A 19,001-nucleotide genomic window follows, 5' to 3' on the forward strand; every position below is an offset into this window, starting at 1 on the left:
AGCAGAGGTGGTGGCACAGTGGTATACAGTAGGGAGGGAGTTGCCCCCGGAGTCCTCAACATCGACTCCGGACCCCATGAACTCTCATGGCATCAGGTCAAACATGGGCAAAGTAACCTCCTACTGATTGCCACCTACTGCCCTCCCTCAGCTGAAGAGTCAGTACTCCACCATGTTGAACACGACTTGGAGGAAGCACTGAGGGTGGCAAGGGCACAAAATGTACTCTGGGTGGGGGACTTCAATGTTCATCACCAAGAGTGGCTCGGTAGCACCACTACTGACCGATCTGGCCGAGTCCTAAAGGACATAGCTGCTAGACTGGGTCTGCAGCAGGTGGTGGGGGAACCAACACGAGGGAAAAACATACTTGACCTTGTCCTCACCAATCTGCCTGCTGTAGATGCTTCTGTCCATGACTGTATTGGTAGGAATGACCACCGCACAGTCATTGTGGAGACGAAGTCCCACTTTCACATTGAGGATACCATCCATCGTGTTGTGTGGCACTATCATCGTGCTAAATGGGATAGATTTTGAACAGATCTAGCAATGCAAAATTGGGCATCCATGAGGCGCTGTGGGCCATCAGCAGCAGCAGATTTGTACTCCTCCACAATCTGTAACCTCATGGCCCGGCATATCCCCCACTCTACCATTACCATCAAGCCAGGAAACCAACCCTGGTTCAATGAAGAGTGCAGGAGGGCATGCCAGGAGCAGCACCAGGCATACTTCAAAATGAGGTGCCAACCTGGTGAAGCTACAACAGAGGACTATCTGCGTGCCAAACTGCGTAAGCAGCATGCAATAGACAGAGCTAAGCGATCCCATAACCAGCGGATCAGATCTAAGCTCTGCAGTCCTGCCACATCCAGCCATGAATGGTGGTCGACAATTAAACAACTAACTGGAGGAGGTGGCTCCACAAATATCCCCATCCTCAATAATGGGGGAGCCCAGCACATCAGTGTGAAAGATAAGGCTGAAGCATTTGCAACAGTCTTCAGCCAGAAGTGCCGAGTTGATGATCCATCTCGGCCTCCTCCTGAAGTCCCCAGCATCACAGATGCCAAACTTCAGCCAATTCGATTCACTCCGCGTGATATCGAGAAACGACAGAAGGCACTGGATACTGGAAAAGCTATGGGCCCTGACAATATTCTGGCAATAGTACTGAAGACCTGTGCTCCAGAACTTGCCGCGCCCCTAGCCAAGCTGTTCCAGTACAGCTACAACACTGGCATCTACCCTGCAATGTGGAAAATTGCCCAGGTATGTCCTGTACACACAAAGCAGGACAAATCCAACCCGGCCAATTACCGCCCCATCAGCCTACTCTCAATCATCAGTAAAGTGATGGAAGGTGTCATCAACAGTGCCATCAAGCGGCACTTGCTTAGCAATAACCTGCTCAGTGACGCTCAGTTTGGGTTCTGCCAAGGCCACTCAGCTCCTGACCTCATTACAGCCTTGGTTCAAACATGGACAGAAGAGCTGAACTCGAGGTGAGGCGAGAGTGACTGCCCTTGACATCAAGGCAGCATTTGACCGAGTATGGCATCAAGGAGCCCTAGCAAAACTGAGGTCAGTGGGAAAACCCTCCACTGGCTGGAGTCATACCTAGCGCAAAGGCCATCTTCAGCTGCTTCATCAATGACCTTCCTTCAATCATAAGGTCTGAAGTGGGAATGTTTGCGGATGATTGCACAATATTCAGCACCATTCGTGACTCCTCAGATACTGAAGCAGTCCGTGTAGAAATGCAGCAAGACCTGGACAATATCCAGGCTTGGGCTGATAAATGGCAAGTAACATTCGCACCACAGAAGTGCCAGGCAATGACCATCTCCAACAAGGGAGAAGCTAACCATCTCCCCTTGACATTCAACAGCATTACCATCGCTGAATCCCCCACTATCAACATCCTAGGGGTTACCATTGACCAGAAACTGAACTGGAGTAGCCACATAAATACCGTGGCTATAAGAGCAGGTCAGAGGCTACGAATCCTGAGGCGAGTAACTCACCTCCTGACTCCCCAAAGCCTATCCACCATCTACAAGGCACAAGTCAGGAGTGTGATGGAATATTCTCCACTTGCCTGGATGGGTGCAGCTCCAACAGCACTCAAGAAGCTCGACACCATCCAGGGCAAAGCAGCCCGCTTGATTGGCACCATATCTACAAACATTCACTCCCTCCACCACCGACGCACAGTGGCAGCAGTGTGTACCATCTACAAGATGCACTGTAGCAATGCACCAAGGCTCCTTAGACAGCACCTTCCAAACCCGCGACTTCTACCAACTAGAAGGACAAGGGCAGCAAATGCATGGGAACATCACCACCTGCAAGTTCCCCTCCAAATCACACACCATCCTGACTTGGAACTATATCGCCGTTCCTCCACTGTCGCTGGGTCAAAATCCTGGAACTCCCTTCCTAACAGCACTGTGGGTCTACCTACCCCAAATGGACTGCAGCGGTTCAAGAAGGCAGCTCACCTTCACCTTCTCAAGGGCAATTAGGGATGGGCAATAAATGCTGGCCTGGCCAGCGTCTCCCACATCCCATGAATGAATAAAAAAAAAAGGACTCTCTACGTGCTGGCTCAAAAAGCTCTCCTGAATACACTTGAAGAATTCCACCACCTTTAAGCTTTTTGCACCAGTACTATCCCCTCTAATACAAGGGAAGTTGAAATCCCCTACTATTATTACTCTATTATTTTTGCACCCCTCTGAGATTTGCCTACATATCTGTTCTTCTATCTTTCCCTGACTGTTTCGAGGCCTCTAGTACACTCGCAGCCAAGTGACTGCCCCTTTTTGTTTTTAAGTTCTACCCATATGGCCTCATCAGAAGAACCTTCCAGGATATCATCCCTCCTTACTGCAGTAATTGTCTCTTTAATCAACAGTGCAATGCCACCTCCTCTTGTACCCCCTCCCCTATCACATCTGAAGAATCTATACCCTGGAATATTAAGCTGCCAGTCCTGCCCTTCCCTCAACCATGTCTCAGTAATAGCAATAATATCATTCCCGTGTGTTAATCAACGCCCTCAATTCATCTGCCATACTAGTAAGACTCCTTGCATTAAAATAGATACAATCCAGCCTTGCATTATCTGCCTGAGCCTTAACAGGTCTATATTTACTCTGTCCTCCGGACTTAGTTTCACAATATTTGATTGTACAACACCCTCTACTGTGCATCCACTCTGTAACCCATCCCCCTGCCAAATTAGTTTAAAACCCCCCCCCCCCCTCCCACAACAGCACTAGCAAACCTCCCAGCAAGGATGCTGGTCCCGTTCTGGTTCAGGTGCAATCCGTCCATCTTATATAGATCCCACCTCCGCCATAAACAGACCCAGTGATCCAAGAATCTAAAGCCCTCCCTCCTGCACCATCTCCCCAACCATGCATTCATCTGCTCTAATCTCCTATTCATATATTCACTAGCCCGTGGCACCGGAAGAAACCCAGAGATTACAACCTTTTGAGGTCCTACTTTTTAATCTGCTGCCTAGCTCCCTAAATTCTCTTTCAGGACCTCATCCCTCTTTCTACCTATGTCATTGGTACCAACGTGGACCACGACCTCCGGTTGTACACCCTCACCCTCCAGAATACTTTGTATCAGCTCAGTGATATCCAAGATCCTTGCACCAGGGAGGTAACAGACCATCCTGGAATCACATCTGCGACCACAGAAACACCTATCTGTTCCTCTAACCATAGAATCTCCTACCACTATTGCCCTCTTGTCCCTTTTTGTCCAACCCAACACAGTGGAGTCAGCCATGACATTCCGGTCATGATTCTCTGCACATTCTCCAGAGGAACCCTCTCTCCCATCGGTAGTCAGAACTGAATATCGGTTATAAAGTGGGATGTCCTCTGGGGACTCCTGCACTACCTGCCCTGACGACTTGTCCGTCCAGCAGCCACCCAGTCACCCCCAAACTGTGCTTGCTTAGGCATTGGCTCGCCTACTTCCTGAAACGTGTCATCCACATGGTCCTCCACCTCGCGGATGCACCACAGTGACTCCAGCCGCCGCTCGAGCTCCGAAACCCGAAGCTCAAGCTTCTGCAACCGGAGACACTTTCTGCAGACGTGTTCGCCATGTTTTAATTCACAAACTTTTTCATTTCCACAATGCTTAATTAGTTGGCTACATTAATTTGAATTTAAAGGCTTAAAATTGTTTCGATGACACTGAAGCCAGCATTGGTCTACAGTGAGCAGTGTACCACACCCTTTTGCCAGGCAGATTGAACGGAGTTCCGATGAAGGGTCACTGACCCGAAACGTTAACTCTGCTTCTCTTTCCAGACCTGCTGAGCGATTCCAGCATTTCTTGTTTTTATTTCAGATTTCCAGCATCTGCAGTATTTTGCTTTTATATTAGATTGAACGGAACATTCTATTTCAATGACACTTCTATTTTTGCCCTCCTGCCGTACCTCAGGTTACTCTCCTGCTGAGATGTGAGCCTCCATTTGAGGAACATTGCGACTGACATTCAGCTGAAGGCCTGGAGTTGACTGTCAGAGTGCATTGGCACCATTTTCCTGACTGCATGAGCACACACCAGACTCCATTTGAATTATAGTTCTACTCTTTCCCACCATATAAGGTTAAAAGTGCTTTAATTCCATCTTCTACTATTGGTTTATCTATTTGTTGCTGATCTACTTGTTCCTACCCCATATAGGTCCAACCAATCCTTCCTGTTTCAATCTTTACTCATAAAACCAATAATATTTTACCTGTCCCAACTACTCTGTCTCATTTAAGCCTGCAATTCTACTCAAACACTCTTTACTTCCACCAAAGACCACCAGTAATTCAAAAATACAACTTTGTAGCCCTTATCCTTCACTCTGCAGATAATGGCCTTAAGTTCACTTATGTGCCTCTGATTCATTCCCTGTTCTTTATTCCAGTGTGATTGACCCTCACTGGCACAAATTTATCTATTTACCATTTCCCCTGCATTTGCAACCTGTGCTCCCCAGTCTGATCTCTGCCCTTTTACTTTGCCACAGAAGAAAGTATCTAGAAATGTCACCATTGAACCTACTATTGTTTTTGAGCACACTCTTCACTGCATGCTTGCTGCTGCGACTGTGAAGCATTTGTTAGCCCAAGTTACTGTTATTTGTGATCTTTGATCATGAGTGTTAGGTTATTTCTCCATAGGGGTCTTCATTGTCAAGCCTGATCCTGCATTCATGTGACAGCCACACATGTGTTCCCAGCCACAGTCACTGCATAATGATTAGAGACCCTGGCCTTTTCCATCACTTTTCACCACCCTGGCTCACATCAGCTAGCCCAAGATGTCCAAGATTGCACCTCAGACCTCTCCCTGGTTTGTATGTTTCAACTACTCCAAGTAAACTCGCCAAGTCATATTTCAAACCATTTTAGAAAATATTGGATTTTATTTAAAAAATGTTACAATGGTAATAAACAAAATGCACAAAGAGAGTCTGCAAGCTCATTCTTGATTTCAGTGGTGTATTAGAGCAGTTAGAGCTAATTTAAGAAGAAAACAGATTGTAATAGAGAACCAGATATTTGGGATAAGAGCTTAAGAATTAAACTTGCAACTCAAACCGTAAGTTCGCTGCTGTAGTTTCAATACTGACCATCACTTCTGCAATTTCAGTTGTGTCTGTTTCTGAATACTCCCTGCACTCCCATACCATGAAAATTGTGTCTCGGGTGTGAGGAAGAATGTGAATTTTCAACCTTCTGTCTTCTATTATGCACTCTGCATTTTATTATAAATTACTTTTTTGTTCCTGTATTAATGAGAAACAAAATGTCTTCCTAATAGCAAGTGAGGTGGGAGGGGTGGGTGGTGGGGGAGGAGAGAAAATAAGTTTACGCATTGGCAGTGATATGTAAGGTAACATAATGGCTCATTTTGCTGGAGTGATCTGTGCCCTGTTGGACTTTTTTGTCTCGTCCTTCTGCTTAAAAATGTTTGCCTTGCAAATTGCTGGGCGTGAGCTGACCATGGGACAATGTGGCATCTGGACCTTGGTGAATGATGGGACCAACAGTCATTCTTCTTAACTAATGAGGTTTAAGGATTGAGAATGAAAGAGGAAGCAGAGAAAGAAATAGGGTAAAATTAACTTTTACTCACATTGGGGAAGTTGAGGATGAGCTACTAATTTTGCAAAGCTAATGCTGAGCAGCCATCGCCAAATTGTCCAGCAAGTTGTAGCAATCTGCAGTTCATAGGATCTCCCTTCCTCATCCACAAGCTACTACACAAATTACACATCAATGATGACCAGCTCCATTAAATCACACTTCAACAAAATTGCTTGAAGGCCTGACTTTGGTTGAAATTAATAATGGGCAAGTCCAGGGCAAGTACTTATTGAAATGAAAACAAAGTACTGGAAATACTCAGCAGGTCTGGCAGCATCTGTGGGGAGTGAAGCAGAGTTAACGTTTCAGGTCAGTGATCTTTCATCAGAACTGGCAAAAGTTAGAAATGTGGCTTTGAGGAAGTAGGGGGGGGTGGTGGGGAAGAAGGAAGAACAACAAAAGGCAAGGTGTGAGATAGGGTGGAGGGCAGGAGAGATTAAATGACAGAGATGTCACAGAATAAAAAGTAAAAGACGAAGCATGAGTTCAGCGAGTATTAATGGCAGAATAATTAACAGCTCTGTCCAAAAGCAAAATCATGGAAAAACAAGTTTAAGACAGGTACATGGTTTAAAAATAAATAAAAGTATATATTTTTTTAAAAACCGTATGCTCTGAAATTCTTGAAACTCCAGAAGGCTGTAGAGTGCCTAATCAAAAGATGAGATTCTGTTCCTCAAGCTTACATTGAGCTTCATTGGAACACTGCAGCCAGCCAAGGACAGAAATGTGGGCATGAGAGCAGGGTGGTGAATTAAAATGGCAAGTGACTGGTAGCTCAGGGTCATGCTTACGGACTGAGCGGAGGTGTTCCGCAAAGTGGTCACCCAAACTGCGTTTGGTCTCCCCTTTATAGAGGGACCCTCATTGTGAGCAGCGAATACAATATACTAAATTGAAAAGTACAAGTAAATTGCTGCTTCACCTTGAAGTTGTGTTTGGGGCCTTGGATGGTGAGGGTGGAGGTAAAAGGGCAGTTGTTACACCACCTGCGATTGCATGGGAAGGGGATGAGGGAGCAGTGGATCAGGGTGTCGCGGAGCTAACGATCCCTTAGCTTTCTTACATCTGTTATTGTGTAATGAAGGAAGGTTAATTAGCAATGTTATCGTAAAAGATCCACTGGGATCATAATACCATTGAATTCCATGTTAAGTTTGAAAGTGATATACTCCAATCAAAAACAAGAATCCTAAACTTAAAGCCAATTATGCAGGTATGAGAGGAGAACTGGCTACGGTAAATTGGGTAAATAGACAAAAAGGTATGGCGGTAAATGAACAGTGGGAAACCTTTAAAGAAACAATTCAAAATGTTCAACAAAAATACCTTCAATTAAAAAACAAACTCAGCAAGAAAGACCCATCTGTGGCTCACTCAGGAAGTTAAGGATCGTATTATATTAAAAGAGGCTTACAATGCTGCAAAAAAGAGTAGCAAGACTGAGGATTGGCAGTGTTTTAGAAACCAGCAAAGGGCCACCAAAAAGTTGATGAAGGAAAAGAATAGAATGACAGTAAACTAGCCAGTAATATAAAAACAGATTGTAAGAGCTTTTTTGGGTACATAAAGAGGAAGAGAGAAGCTAAAGTAAATGTTGATCCCTTGGAAGCAGAGACAGGAGAAATTATCATGGGGGATGAGGAAATGGCAGAGGCATTGAACAAATATTTTGTCTGTCTTCACAGTAGAAGAGACAAGTTTCATGCCAGAAATAAAGGGCAACCTAGGAGCAAAAAAGAGTGAGGAATAGTATATCAGAGAAAAAGTATTGGCGAAACTTCAGGGACTAAAATCTGACAAATCCCCAGACCTGATGGCCTACACCCTATGGTTCTAAAAGAGATAGCTGCAGAGATGATGGCTGCACTAGCTATGATTTTCCAAAATTCCTTAGATTCGGGAACGGTCCCATCAGATTAGAAGTTGGCAAATGTTACACTGTTTTTCAAGAAAGGAGGGAGAGAGAAAATGGGGAACTATAGGCCAGTTAGCCTAACATCAGTCGTTGGGAAAATGCTGGAATCTATTATTAAGGAAGTCTTAACAATGCACTTAGAAAAGCAGAGTATGATTTGAACAAATCAGCGTGGTTTTACTTTAGGGAAAGTCTGTGACAAATGTTAGTTTTTTTAGGATGTAACTAGTAGGGTAGATAAAGTATATGTAGTATACCTGGATTTCCAAAAGGCATTCAATAAGGTGCCACACAAAAGGTTAATAGGCAAGATAAAGGCTCATGGAGTTGGGGGTAATATATTAGCATAGATAGAGGATTGGTTAACGTTCAGGAAGCAAAGAGTGGGCGTAAATGGGGCATTTTCAAGTTGGCAGGCAGTAAATAGTGGAGTACTGCAAGGATCAGTGGTGGGGCCTCACCTATTTACACTCTATATTAATGGCTTGGATAAAGAGACAGAGTTTAATGTATCTAAGTTTGCTGATGATGCAAAGCTAGGTGGAAAGGTAAGCTGTGGGGAGGGCACAGAGGTTGCAAATTGGTATAGACAGGTTATGAGTGGGCAACAAGATGACAGATGGAATATAATGTAGAGAAGTGTGAAGCTATTCACTTTGGTCGTAAGAATAGAAAAGCAGAATATTTTTTAAAAGCTGTGAAGCTTCTAAGTGTTCAGAGATTTGCGTGTGCTTGTGCAAGGAATGCAGAAAATTAGCATGCAGGTACAGCAAGCAATTAGAAAGCCAAATTGCATGCTGGTCTTTATTGCAAGGGAATTGGAGTACAGGAATAAAGAAGTCTTGCAACAGTTGTATAGGGTATTAGTGAGACCACATCTGGAGTACTGTGTGGAAAAAGGAAGACATACCAGAAGCACTGTTGTGCAAGATTGCATCATCAGAACAGATACGTTGGAGATGGAAAAACTGGGAGAGTGGAATGGAATCCTTACAGGAGGCAGGGTGTGAGTAATTGGGTTTGAGGTAACTGAGAGTCGGCGGGCTTGTAATTAATATCCGTGGACATTCTATCCCCAGAGATGGAAACAGAAGTCAGGAAAGGGAAGTGTCAGAGATGGACCATATGAAAGTGAGAGAAGGGTGGAAATTAGAAGCAATGTTGAAGTTTCCAGTTCGGGGCAAGAGCAGGAAATGTCACCAATACAGTCATCAATGTACCAGAAAAAGAGTTTGGGGGAGGGGGCCTGAGTAGGACCAGAACAAGGATTGTTTGCCATAGCCCACAAAAAGACAGGCATAACTAGGACCCATGCGGGTACCCATAGCAACAGCTTTCATTTGGAGGTGGTAAGTGGAGTTGAAGGAGAAGTTGTTCAATGTGCGAACAAGTTCAGCCAGGTGGAGGAGGTGGTCTTGGTGGATGGGGATTAGTTGGGCCTCTGTTTAAGGAAGAAGCAGAGAGCCCTCAAACCATCCTGTGGAGGATAAAAGTAGAGAGAGTTTGGCCGTCCATGGTGAAGAGGAGGAGGTTAGGCCAGGAAACTGGAAATTGTCAATGAAGTAGGATGGCAGAAGAGTCATGGATGTAGGTGGGAAGAGACTGGACCGGGGAGAAAAGATAGTCAAGATAGGAAGAAATAAGTTCAGTGGGGCAGAAACAGGCTGAAACGATGGGTCTACCAGGACAGTCCTGTTTGTGGATTTTGAGAAGGAGGTAGAAGCGGGCTGTCTCGGGTTGTGGGACTATGAGGTTGGAAGCTGCAGAGACATGATCTCAAGAGGAGGTGAGGTCAGTGACAGTCCTGGAAACAGTAGCTTGATGTTCAGTGGTGGGGTCATGGTCCAGGGGGTGGTTAGAAGAAGTGTCTGAGAGTTCACACTCAGGCTCTGCAAGGCAGATGTCAGTACGCCAGACAACAACAGCACTGCTCTTGTCGCCAGGTTTGATCACACTGTTGGGGTTAGACCTGAGAGAACGGAGTGCAGCAAGTTCAGAGGGAAACCGGTTGGAGTGAGTGAGGGGAGCAGGGAAAATGGCGACAGTTCTCAATAAAAAGATCAAGAGCAGTAAGAGGCTAGCGGGAGGGTCCAGGTGAAGGGCGAATACTTGGAGATGGGTGAATGGCTCCGCTGGTCGGGGGGACGACTGCTGGCCAAAGAGTACTTATTGAACTGCACAAAATAGTCATAAGTGGCACCTTTATTTTTGACTCCTATGGTAATGCCAAATGGTTAGCACTATTTTCCTGAACTAGGCAGCTGCCCATGCTAAGTGGTGGGGCTGTGTCTGTAGTAGCATCAGATTGCCAAGAGATGGCAGGCCAGCTGCGTGTTACAAAATTCTAATTGTGTACAAAAGTGAAATGTTACCACTTCTCCAAAATTTATTGTTGGGGCACTCTCTGACACTGGAGTGCACTGCCCTGCTGAGTAGTGTGATAGAGTTGTCCACCTACAATTCCTTCCACAATTTCAATCACGTCATTGTGGGCAGTAACCAAGTGGAGACGCGGCATTAGCTCTGAGTAAACAATGGACCAATGGCTCTATCATAAAGGGGCCCTTCCACCTTGCTTACAAATGATGCTCTTTTTGCCTCAAGTGCTGAAAGGGAAGTGCTGGAGAGAGGACTGAATCTCAATCCTGTCACTCTGCCGCAGCCATGAAGTAGCAAATTTGCCAGAAGCACAGCTGAAAGGGGGGTGAGCCATACATGGTCCTATTACAAGTATCACTGTTCTACATAGCTGCTGTTAATCGCCAAGCATATGTTTGTGAGACTAGCCAAATTTTATGCATATGGGGTTAATATATTGTATAGAGATATTGTTTTGAATAAATTTTCTATGCGTTATTTATGAACGTAACTCTGCTTCCTGGCAATTGCTATGGGATGAATTGACTTTCAGTTGTAAAATGGGATGTTTGAATTTGTATGTTGACCTGTTACCTGCCCTCTGTCTAGATCTGTGGGAGACAGTCCGCTCACAGGCCTCAGTTACTGTCACTGGTGAGGGTTTTGGAGTCTCAACCGTAAGGAGTTAACTGTAGAATGACAGCACTGGGTGGAGGGAGGGGACTGGAAGGAGTGCACTGGCAGCTGGGCTGGATTTTGAGATTTGTAGTAGAGAGAAGGGGCTTAGGCTGTGTCAGCTTGGAGGGATTTTCCTGCATTACATATAATTTGAGTTATTCCCTGCTGTCTTTTGCTGACCTAAACATTTCCACCATAATCTATTCCTTACCGCAGCCCACTTAGACCTGTTGCCTGCTGTAAGCCAGTTCAGTTTCCTAGCATTAAATATTCTTGTACTGAATTTGTAGATTATATACAAAAGCAGGTCAAGGGTAAATTGGCCGAAACATCAGGCTTGTAATCATAACCCCTGGAGATCAAACAATGGTCAGAGATAGTGGGCTGGAGCAGGTCAGTGTGGGTCAGGGGAAAAAATCCAATGCACTTCCAACAGGGCGTGGGTGATTTTTATAGATGAGTTAAATATCTTTTTAACACTCATTACTTTTATAGATTGTTTTTGTATTTGAAAAACCGTGTGTAATTGGCTCGCTGAGAGGCGCACACATTCTGAACAATTTGGTTTAATTTCTTTAATTTAAGTTGGTAGATTTTGCTCTATCCTACAGGTGCTGAACTCTGCTTGATTATAACAGGAACATAATTTGAAAAGTAATTTGATTCAGGTTCTGCATTGCCTTAAGATTTTGGTTATATTTCTGATCGAAGATTTGATTTGAAACTGAAATCTTAGCAAATTAAAGTGTGACGGGAAAAACAGGAAGTCTGCATTATCATTAGTTGCTTTTTGTGTAAGCAACAACTGCGTATGGTACTGAAAACTATTTCAGTGCTGTCTGTCTTTCCTCCTCCTAGCCTCACGAGTTTTTAAACTGTCAATGTCCTCTTTTCCCTTCCCTCCTAAAGATACAGATGTCACACTTCAGTACAGTTCCATTCATGCCTGATGCCCTCCAATGCACCCACCAAGTGGCCGTTCTTCACGGGAGAATTATATCTGGCTATTTGACTCTGGGCACTACAGCCAAACCTGATGCTCCCCAAATTTTCAAGTATCTGCACTTACAGCGGGAGACAACAGTGATCACTGGGATAGAAAACCTTGCATTTTTGTTTCCTCCACTTACCGTTGCTCAAGACTGCTGAGGTCAATTGCAGTGCCCTAACCATTGATCAACTAACTCTGTGGAGCAAGGATCAGACCTGGCACATTCCTGACCTGTACATTTCAGCTACTTTTTGTTAATCTACTGAGCTTTTTTTAATTCATTCCTGGGATGTGGGCGTCACTGGGCAGGCCAGCATTTATTGCCCATCCCTAATTGCCCTTGAGGAGGTGCTGGTGAGCTGCCTTCTTGAACCACTGCAGTCCATGCGGGGTAGGTACACCCACCGTGCTGTTAGGAAGGGAATTCCAGGATTTTGACCCAGCGACAGTGAAGGAACGGCGATATAGTTCCAAGTCAAGATGGTGTGTGACTAGGAGGGGAACTTGCAGGTGGTGGTCCCATGCATTTGCTGCCCTTGTCCTTCTAGTTGGTAGAGGTTGCGGGTTTGGACGGTGCTGTCTAAGGAGCCTTGGTGCGTTGCTGCAGTGCATCTTGTAGATGGTACACACTGCTGCCACTGAGAGTCAGTGGTGGAGGGAGTGAATGTTTGTAGATGGGGTGCCAATCAAGCGGGCTGCTTTGTCCTGGATGGTGTTGAGCTTTTTGAGTGTTGTTGCAGCTGCTCCCATCCAGGCAAGTGGAGAATATTCCATCACACTCCTGACTTGTGCCTTGTAGATGGTGGACAGGCTTTGGGGAGTCAGGAGGTGAGTTACTCTCTACAGGATTCCTAGCCTCTGACCTGCTCTTGTAGCCACGGTATTTATATGGCTACTCCAGTTCAGTTTCTGGTCAATGGTAGCCCGTAGGATGTTAGTGGGGGATTCAGCGATGGTAATGCCATTGGATGTCAAGGTGAGATGGTTAGATTCTCTCTTGTTGGAGATGGTCATTGCCTAACACTTGTGTGGCCGAATGTAACTTGCCTCTCATCAACCCAAGCCTGGATATTGTCCAAGTCGTGTTGCATTTCTACACGGACTGCTTCAGTATCTGAGGAGTCACGAATGGTGCTGAATTAGAATTAGAACATTACAGCGCAGTACAGGCCCTTCGGCCCTCGATGTTGCGCCGACCTGTGAAACCATCTGACCTACACTATTCCATTTTCATCCATATGTCTATCCAGTGACCACTTAAATGCCCTTAAAGTTGGCGAGTCTACTACTGTTGCAGGCAGGGCGTTCCACGCCCCTACTACTCTGAGTAAAGAAACTACCTCTGACATCTGTCCTATATCTATCACCCCTCAACTTAAAGCTATGTCCCCTCGTGTTTGCCATCACCATCCGAGGAAAAAGACTCTCACTATCCACCCTATCTAACCCTCTGATTATCCTATGTCTCTATTAAGTCACCTCTCCTCCTCCTCCTCTCCAGCGAAAACAACCTCAAGTCCCTCAGCCTTTCCTCGTAAGACCTTCCCTCCATACCAGGCAACATCCTAGTAAATCTCCTCTGCACGCTTTCCAAAGCTTCCACATCCTTCCTATAATGCGGTGACCAGAACTGCACGCAATACTCCAGGTGCGGTCTCACCAGAGTTTTGTACAGCTGCAGCATGACCTCGTGGCTACGAAACTCGATCCCCCTACTAATAAAAGCTAACACACCATATGCCTTCTTAACAGCCCTATTAACCTGGGTAGCAACCTTCAGGGATTTATGCACCTGGACACCAAGATCTCTCTGTTCATCTACACTACCAAGAATCTTCCCATTAGCCCAGTACTCTGCATTCCTGTTACTCCTTCCAAAGTGAATCACCTCACACTTTTCCGCATTAAACTCCATTTGCCATCTCTCAGCCCAGCTCTGCAGCCTATCTATGTCCCTCTGTACCCTACAACATCCTTCGGCACTATCCACAACTCCACCGACCGCAAATTTACTAACCCACCCTTCTACACCCTCTTCCAGGTCATTTATAAAAATGACAAACAGCAGTAGCCCCAAAACAGATCCTTGCGGTGCACCACTAGTAACTAAACTCCAGGATGAACATTTGCCATCAACCACCACACTCTGTCTTCTTTCAGCTAGCCAATTTCTGATCCAAAGCTCTAAATCACCTTCAACCCCATACTTCCGTATTTTCTGCAATAGCCTACCATGGGGAACCTTATCAAACGCCTTACTGAAATCCATATACACCACATCCACTGCTTTACCCTCATCCACCTGTTTGGTCACCTTCTCGAAAAACTCAAGGTTTGTGAGGCACGACCTACCCTTCACAAAACCGTGCTGACTATCGATAATGAACTTATTCTTTTCAAGATGATTATAAATCCTGTCTCTTATAACCTTTGCCAACATTTTACCCACAACCGAAGTAAGGCTCACAGGTCTATAATTACCAGGGCTGTCTCTACTCCCCTTCTTGAACAAGGGGACAACATTTGCTATCCTCCAGTCTTCCGGCACTATTCCTGTCGACAATGACGACATAAAGATCAAGGACAAAGGCTCTGCATTCTCCTCCCTAGCTTCCCAGAGAATCCTAGGATAAATCCCATCTGGCCCAGGGGACTTATCTATTTTCACACTTTCCAAAATTGATAACACCTCCTCCTTGTGAACCTCAATCCCATCTAGCCTAGTAGCCTGAATCTCAGTATTCTCCTCGACAACATTTTCTTTCTCTACTGTAAATACTGACGCAAAATATTCATTTAACACTTCCCCTACCTCCTCTGATTCCACACACAACTTCCCACTACTATCCTTGATTGGCCCTAATCTAACTCTAGTCATTCTTTTATTCCTGATATACCTATAGAAAGCCTTAGGGTTTTCCCTGATCCTATCCGCCAATGACTTCTCGTGTCCTCTCCTTGCTCTTCTTAGCTCTCCCTTTAGATCCTTCCTGGCTAGCTTGTAACTCTCAAGCGCCCTAACTGAGCCTTCACGTCTCATCCTAACATAAGCCGCCTTCTTCCTCTTGACAAGCGCTTCAACTTCTTTAGTAAACCTCGCTCGACAACTTCCTCCCTGCCTCACAGGTACATACTTATCAAGGACACGCAGTAGCTGCTCCTTGAATAAGCTCCACATTTCGATTGTTCCCATCCCCTGCAGTTTCCTTCCCCGTCCTACGCATCCTAAATCTTGCCTAATCGCATCATAATTTCCTTTCCCCCAGCTATAATTTTTGCCCTGCGGTATATACCTGTCCCTGCCCATCGCTAAGGTAAACCTAACCGAATTGTGATCACTATCACCAAAGTGCTCACCTACATCTAAATCTAACACCTGGCCGGGTTCATTACCCAGTACCAAATCCAATGTGGCATCACCCCTGGTTGGCCTGTCCACATACTGTGTCAGAAAACCCTCCTGCACACACTGGTCAAAAACTGACCCATCTAAAGTACTCGAACTATAGTATTTCCAGTCGATATTTGGAAAGTTAAAGTCCCCCATAACAACTACCTATCACACTCGCCCCTGTCGAGAATCGTCTTCGCTATCCTTTCCTCTACATCTCTGGAACTATTTGGAGGTCTATAAAAGACTCCCAACAGGGTGACCTCACCTCTCCTGTTTCTAACCTCGGCCCATACTACCTCCGTAGACGAGTCCTCAAACGTCCTTTCTGTCGCTGTAATACTCTCCTTGATTAACAATGCCACACCCCCCCCCCCCCCCTCTTTTACCATCTTCTCTGTTCTTACTGAAACATCTAAATCCCGGAACCTGCAACATCCATTCCTGCCCCAGCTCTACCCATGTCTCCGAAATGGCCACTACATCGAGGTCCCAGGTACCAACCCATGCTGCAAGCTCACCCACCTTATTCCGGATGCTCCTGGCGTTGAAGTAGACACACTTTAAACCAGGTTCTTGCTTGCCAGTACCCTCTTGCGTCCTTGTAACCTTATCCCTGACCTCGCTACTCTCAACATCCTGTACACTGGCACTACATTTTAGGTTCCCATTCCCCTGCTGAATTAGTTTAAACCCCCCCCGAAGAGCACTAGCAAATCTCTTTTCCCCCCCCCCCAGGATATTGGTACCCCTCTGGTTCAGGTGAAGACCATCCTGTTTGTAGAGGTCCCACCTACCCAGAAACAGCCACCACCCAAATATATAGTTTTTACTTACCCAGCAGTCCCTGGTCCTCCGAAAACAAAAGGGAATTAACTTTTAAACTTCCACTGAAATTGACTTCCCAGCTGTAAGCTCGCTCTCGCACCTTCGCTACTGTCAAAGCTGCAGTCACCAAAACTAAAAGAAAGAGATTTTACACCACCCAAATATATAGTTTTTACTTACCCAGCAGTCCGTGGTCCTCCGAAAACAAAAGGGAATTAACTTTTAAACTTCCACTGAAATTGACTGAACATAGTGCAATCATCAGTGAACATCCCCACTTCTGACCTTATGATTGAAGGAAGGTCATTGATGAAGCAGCTGAAAATGGTTGGCCCTGGTACTACCCTGAGGAACTCCTGCACTGATGTCCTGGAGCTCAGATGATTGACCTGCAACAACCACAACCATCTCTTCCTTTGCGCTAGGTATGACTCCAACCAGCAGAGAGTTTTCCCCCTGATTCCCATTGACCTCAGTTTTGCTGGGGCAGCTTGATGCCATACTCAGTCAAATGCTACCTTGATGTCAAGGGCAGTCACACTCACCTCACCTCTTGAGTTCAGCTCTTTTGTCCATGTTTGAACCAAGGCTGTAATGAGGTTGGGAGCTGAGTGGCCTTGGCGGAACCCAAACTGAGCGTCACTGAGCAGGTTGTTGCTAAGCATGTGCCGCTTGATGGCACTGTTGATACCTTCATCACTTTACTGATGATTGATGTAGGTTGATGGTGCGGTAATTGGCTGGGTTGGACTTGTCCTGCTTTTTGTGTACAAGACACACCTGGGCAATTTTCCACATTGCAGGGTAGATGCCAGTGTTGTAGCTGTACTGGAACAGCTTGGCTCGTTATCAACAGAGCTATCAACTGAGTTCTCTGGGTTCATGACTGGTATGAAAAGTAAGCCACCCTCATTTTCTAATAACTGGAGATGTGGTGAGACAGATTGCTGTTTGGTACTGTTGGCGCTTCACTTTGAGTGGAGAAGAAGCAGCAGTAGGGGGTCTGGCCCCCTGTCTGCCAACATAAGTGTACACCAAGTGATTTTCTTATGTGTGTATACATACATTTCTGTTGCAGGATATAAATGCTCATGCCTGTGTGACTGGTAAACCCATCAGCCAGGGTGGCATCCACGGTCGTATTTCTGCAACGGGACGCGGCGTCTTCCATGGGATTGAGAACTTTGTCAATGAGGCATCCTACATGAGCGTTTTGGGAATGACCCCAGGCTTTGGAGACAAAACTTTCGTTATTCAGGTTTGTGGTGGATACTGAACGATGAACTGGCTTTACTTTGTCTTCTGTACTGCTCCTTCCAGTGTTGCTGGTGTCCTGAACTGTGGACGTTGTCCTTTCCACCTTTTATAGACCAAGAGAAAAGGAAGTTGAAAGCTGATATTAGTGTAACTAATTTTACTGCAATTTTTGGGAGGTTTACATTCAATATTCTGCCCGGGTGCTGTCGCCAATCATTCCCACAACCAAACTCTCATCTCCTTATGATCCAGACTGAGCCGTTGCCTACCAAAAATATCCAGGTAAATGCTGAGACTCGGATAGAACACACAACCTTTGCCATTGTGCACTGACTTATCAGAACACACAATGTGCTGCCATATGATTCTCCTCATCTTCAATAAGCAATCAATTTGAACAAGCTGTGGACGGAAAGCCAACTCATGTGGAAAGGACATCTTTTGAATCTGGATATGGATTACTGATGCACTGAATTCTGGATGCCTTCAGTTGGACAAAACAGTAGGTCTGCTCATGGCAAATTGAGATGTTTCAGTTGTCTGTCTATTTGACAGATCTAGGGCCTACTGTTTACTCTGGCAAAAAATTTTCTTTAGAAAATCGCATGACTGGGTTATTTTGCTGCAACGTCCTTTTTGCCTTGGGTATCATTAGAACCTTGTATTCATTTGGGAATTGCTGCTGAGCGTCCTGGATAAAACTATTCCTGCATATGGATTACAAGTCCATTGGTTTAAATCCCAGCTTGTGTTGAATTAGCCAGGGCAGCCCTTGGAATATTTGAGTTGACCTCAATGCCATGGGCCTGTGAAAGGGAGAATTCTATTAGGATTCCTGCCTCTGTTAACTAGTGACTCCCTGCTGTAAAGTGGATATCGGGTGAGGGCAGGAGTGGCCTCAACAGTGATGTGTTCCACTAGAAGAATGTTTACTTAATTAAAGTACCAGAGGGGTTACTGGTGCCCAGCATAAGTCATAGCTTTATGGGCGGCAATAGTAAAGTTAGTGAGGGAGGGGGAAATTTCAAGAAAAATGTTTCTTGAAAGCTCTGAAAATAGATGTGCACAAACACCCTCACAGTGTCATCACTGGTGATAAACTAACTCGTGTTTCTTTTATATCCCACAGGGATTTGGTAATGTAGGCATGCACTCCATGAGGTACTTGCACCGTTATGGAGCCAAATGTGTCGGTGTTGGTGAATTGGATGGCTCGATTTGGAATGACAATGGAATTGACCCGAAGGAGCTAGAGGATTACAAACTAGTAAGTGAATGTTAAACCTCACAAGCTTAGAACTTTTCTTGCTCCATCATGGGCCATTCACTGCCACTGCCAGTTATCTGGTGCCTATTTATAGAATGGCAATTAGCCATTTTCTACTCAAGACCACT

The 19,001-nt window shown here is 45.3% G+C and overlaps 1 protein-coding gene across 1 annotated transcript in view; it reads left to right on the plus strand.

The window, feature by feature from the left end:
- glud1a (glutamate dehydrogenase 1a) overlaps nt 1–19,001 on the plus strand; it is a 110,245-nt gene that overhangs the window by 50,880 nt on the left and 40,364 nt on the right. The window contains exons 6-7 of the mRNA XM_068020775.1: nt 17,428–17,607; nt 18,736–18,873. Coding sequence (XP_067876876.1) covers nt 17,428–17,607; nt 18,736–18,873 — 318 coding nt within the window. The remainder of the gene's footprint in view (nt 1–17,427; nt 17,608–18,735; nt 18,874–19,001) is intronic.

The sequence above is a fragment of the Heterodontus francisci genome, chromosome 42 (genome assembly GCF_036365525.1).
Source record: "Heterodontus francisci isolate sHetFra1 chromosome 42, sHetFra1.hap1, whole genome shotgun sequence".
Taxonomy (NCBI): Eukaryota; Metazoa; Chordata; class Chondrichthyes; order Heterodontiformes; family Heterodontidae; genus Heterodontus; species Heterodontus francisci.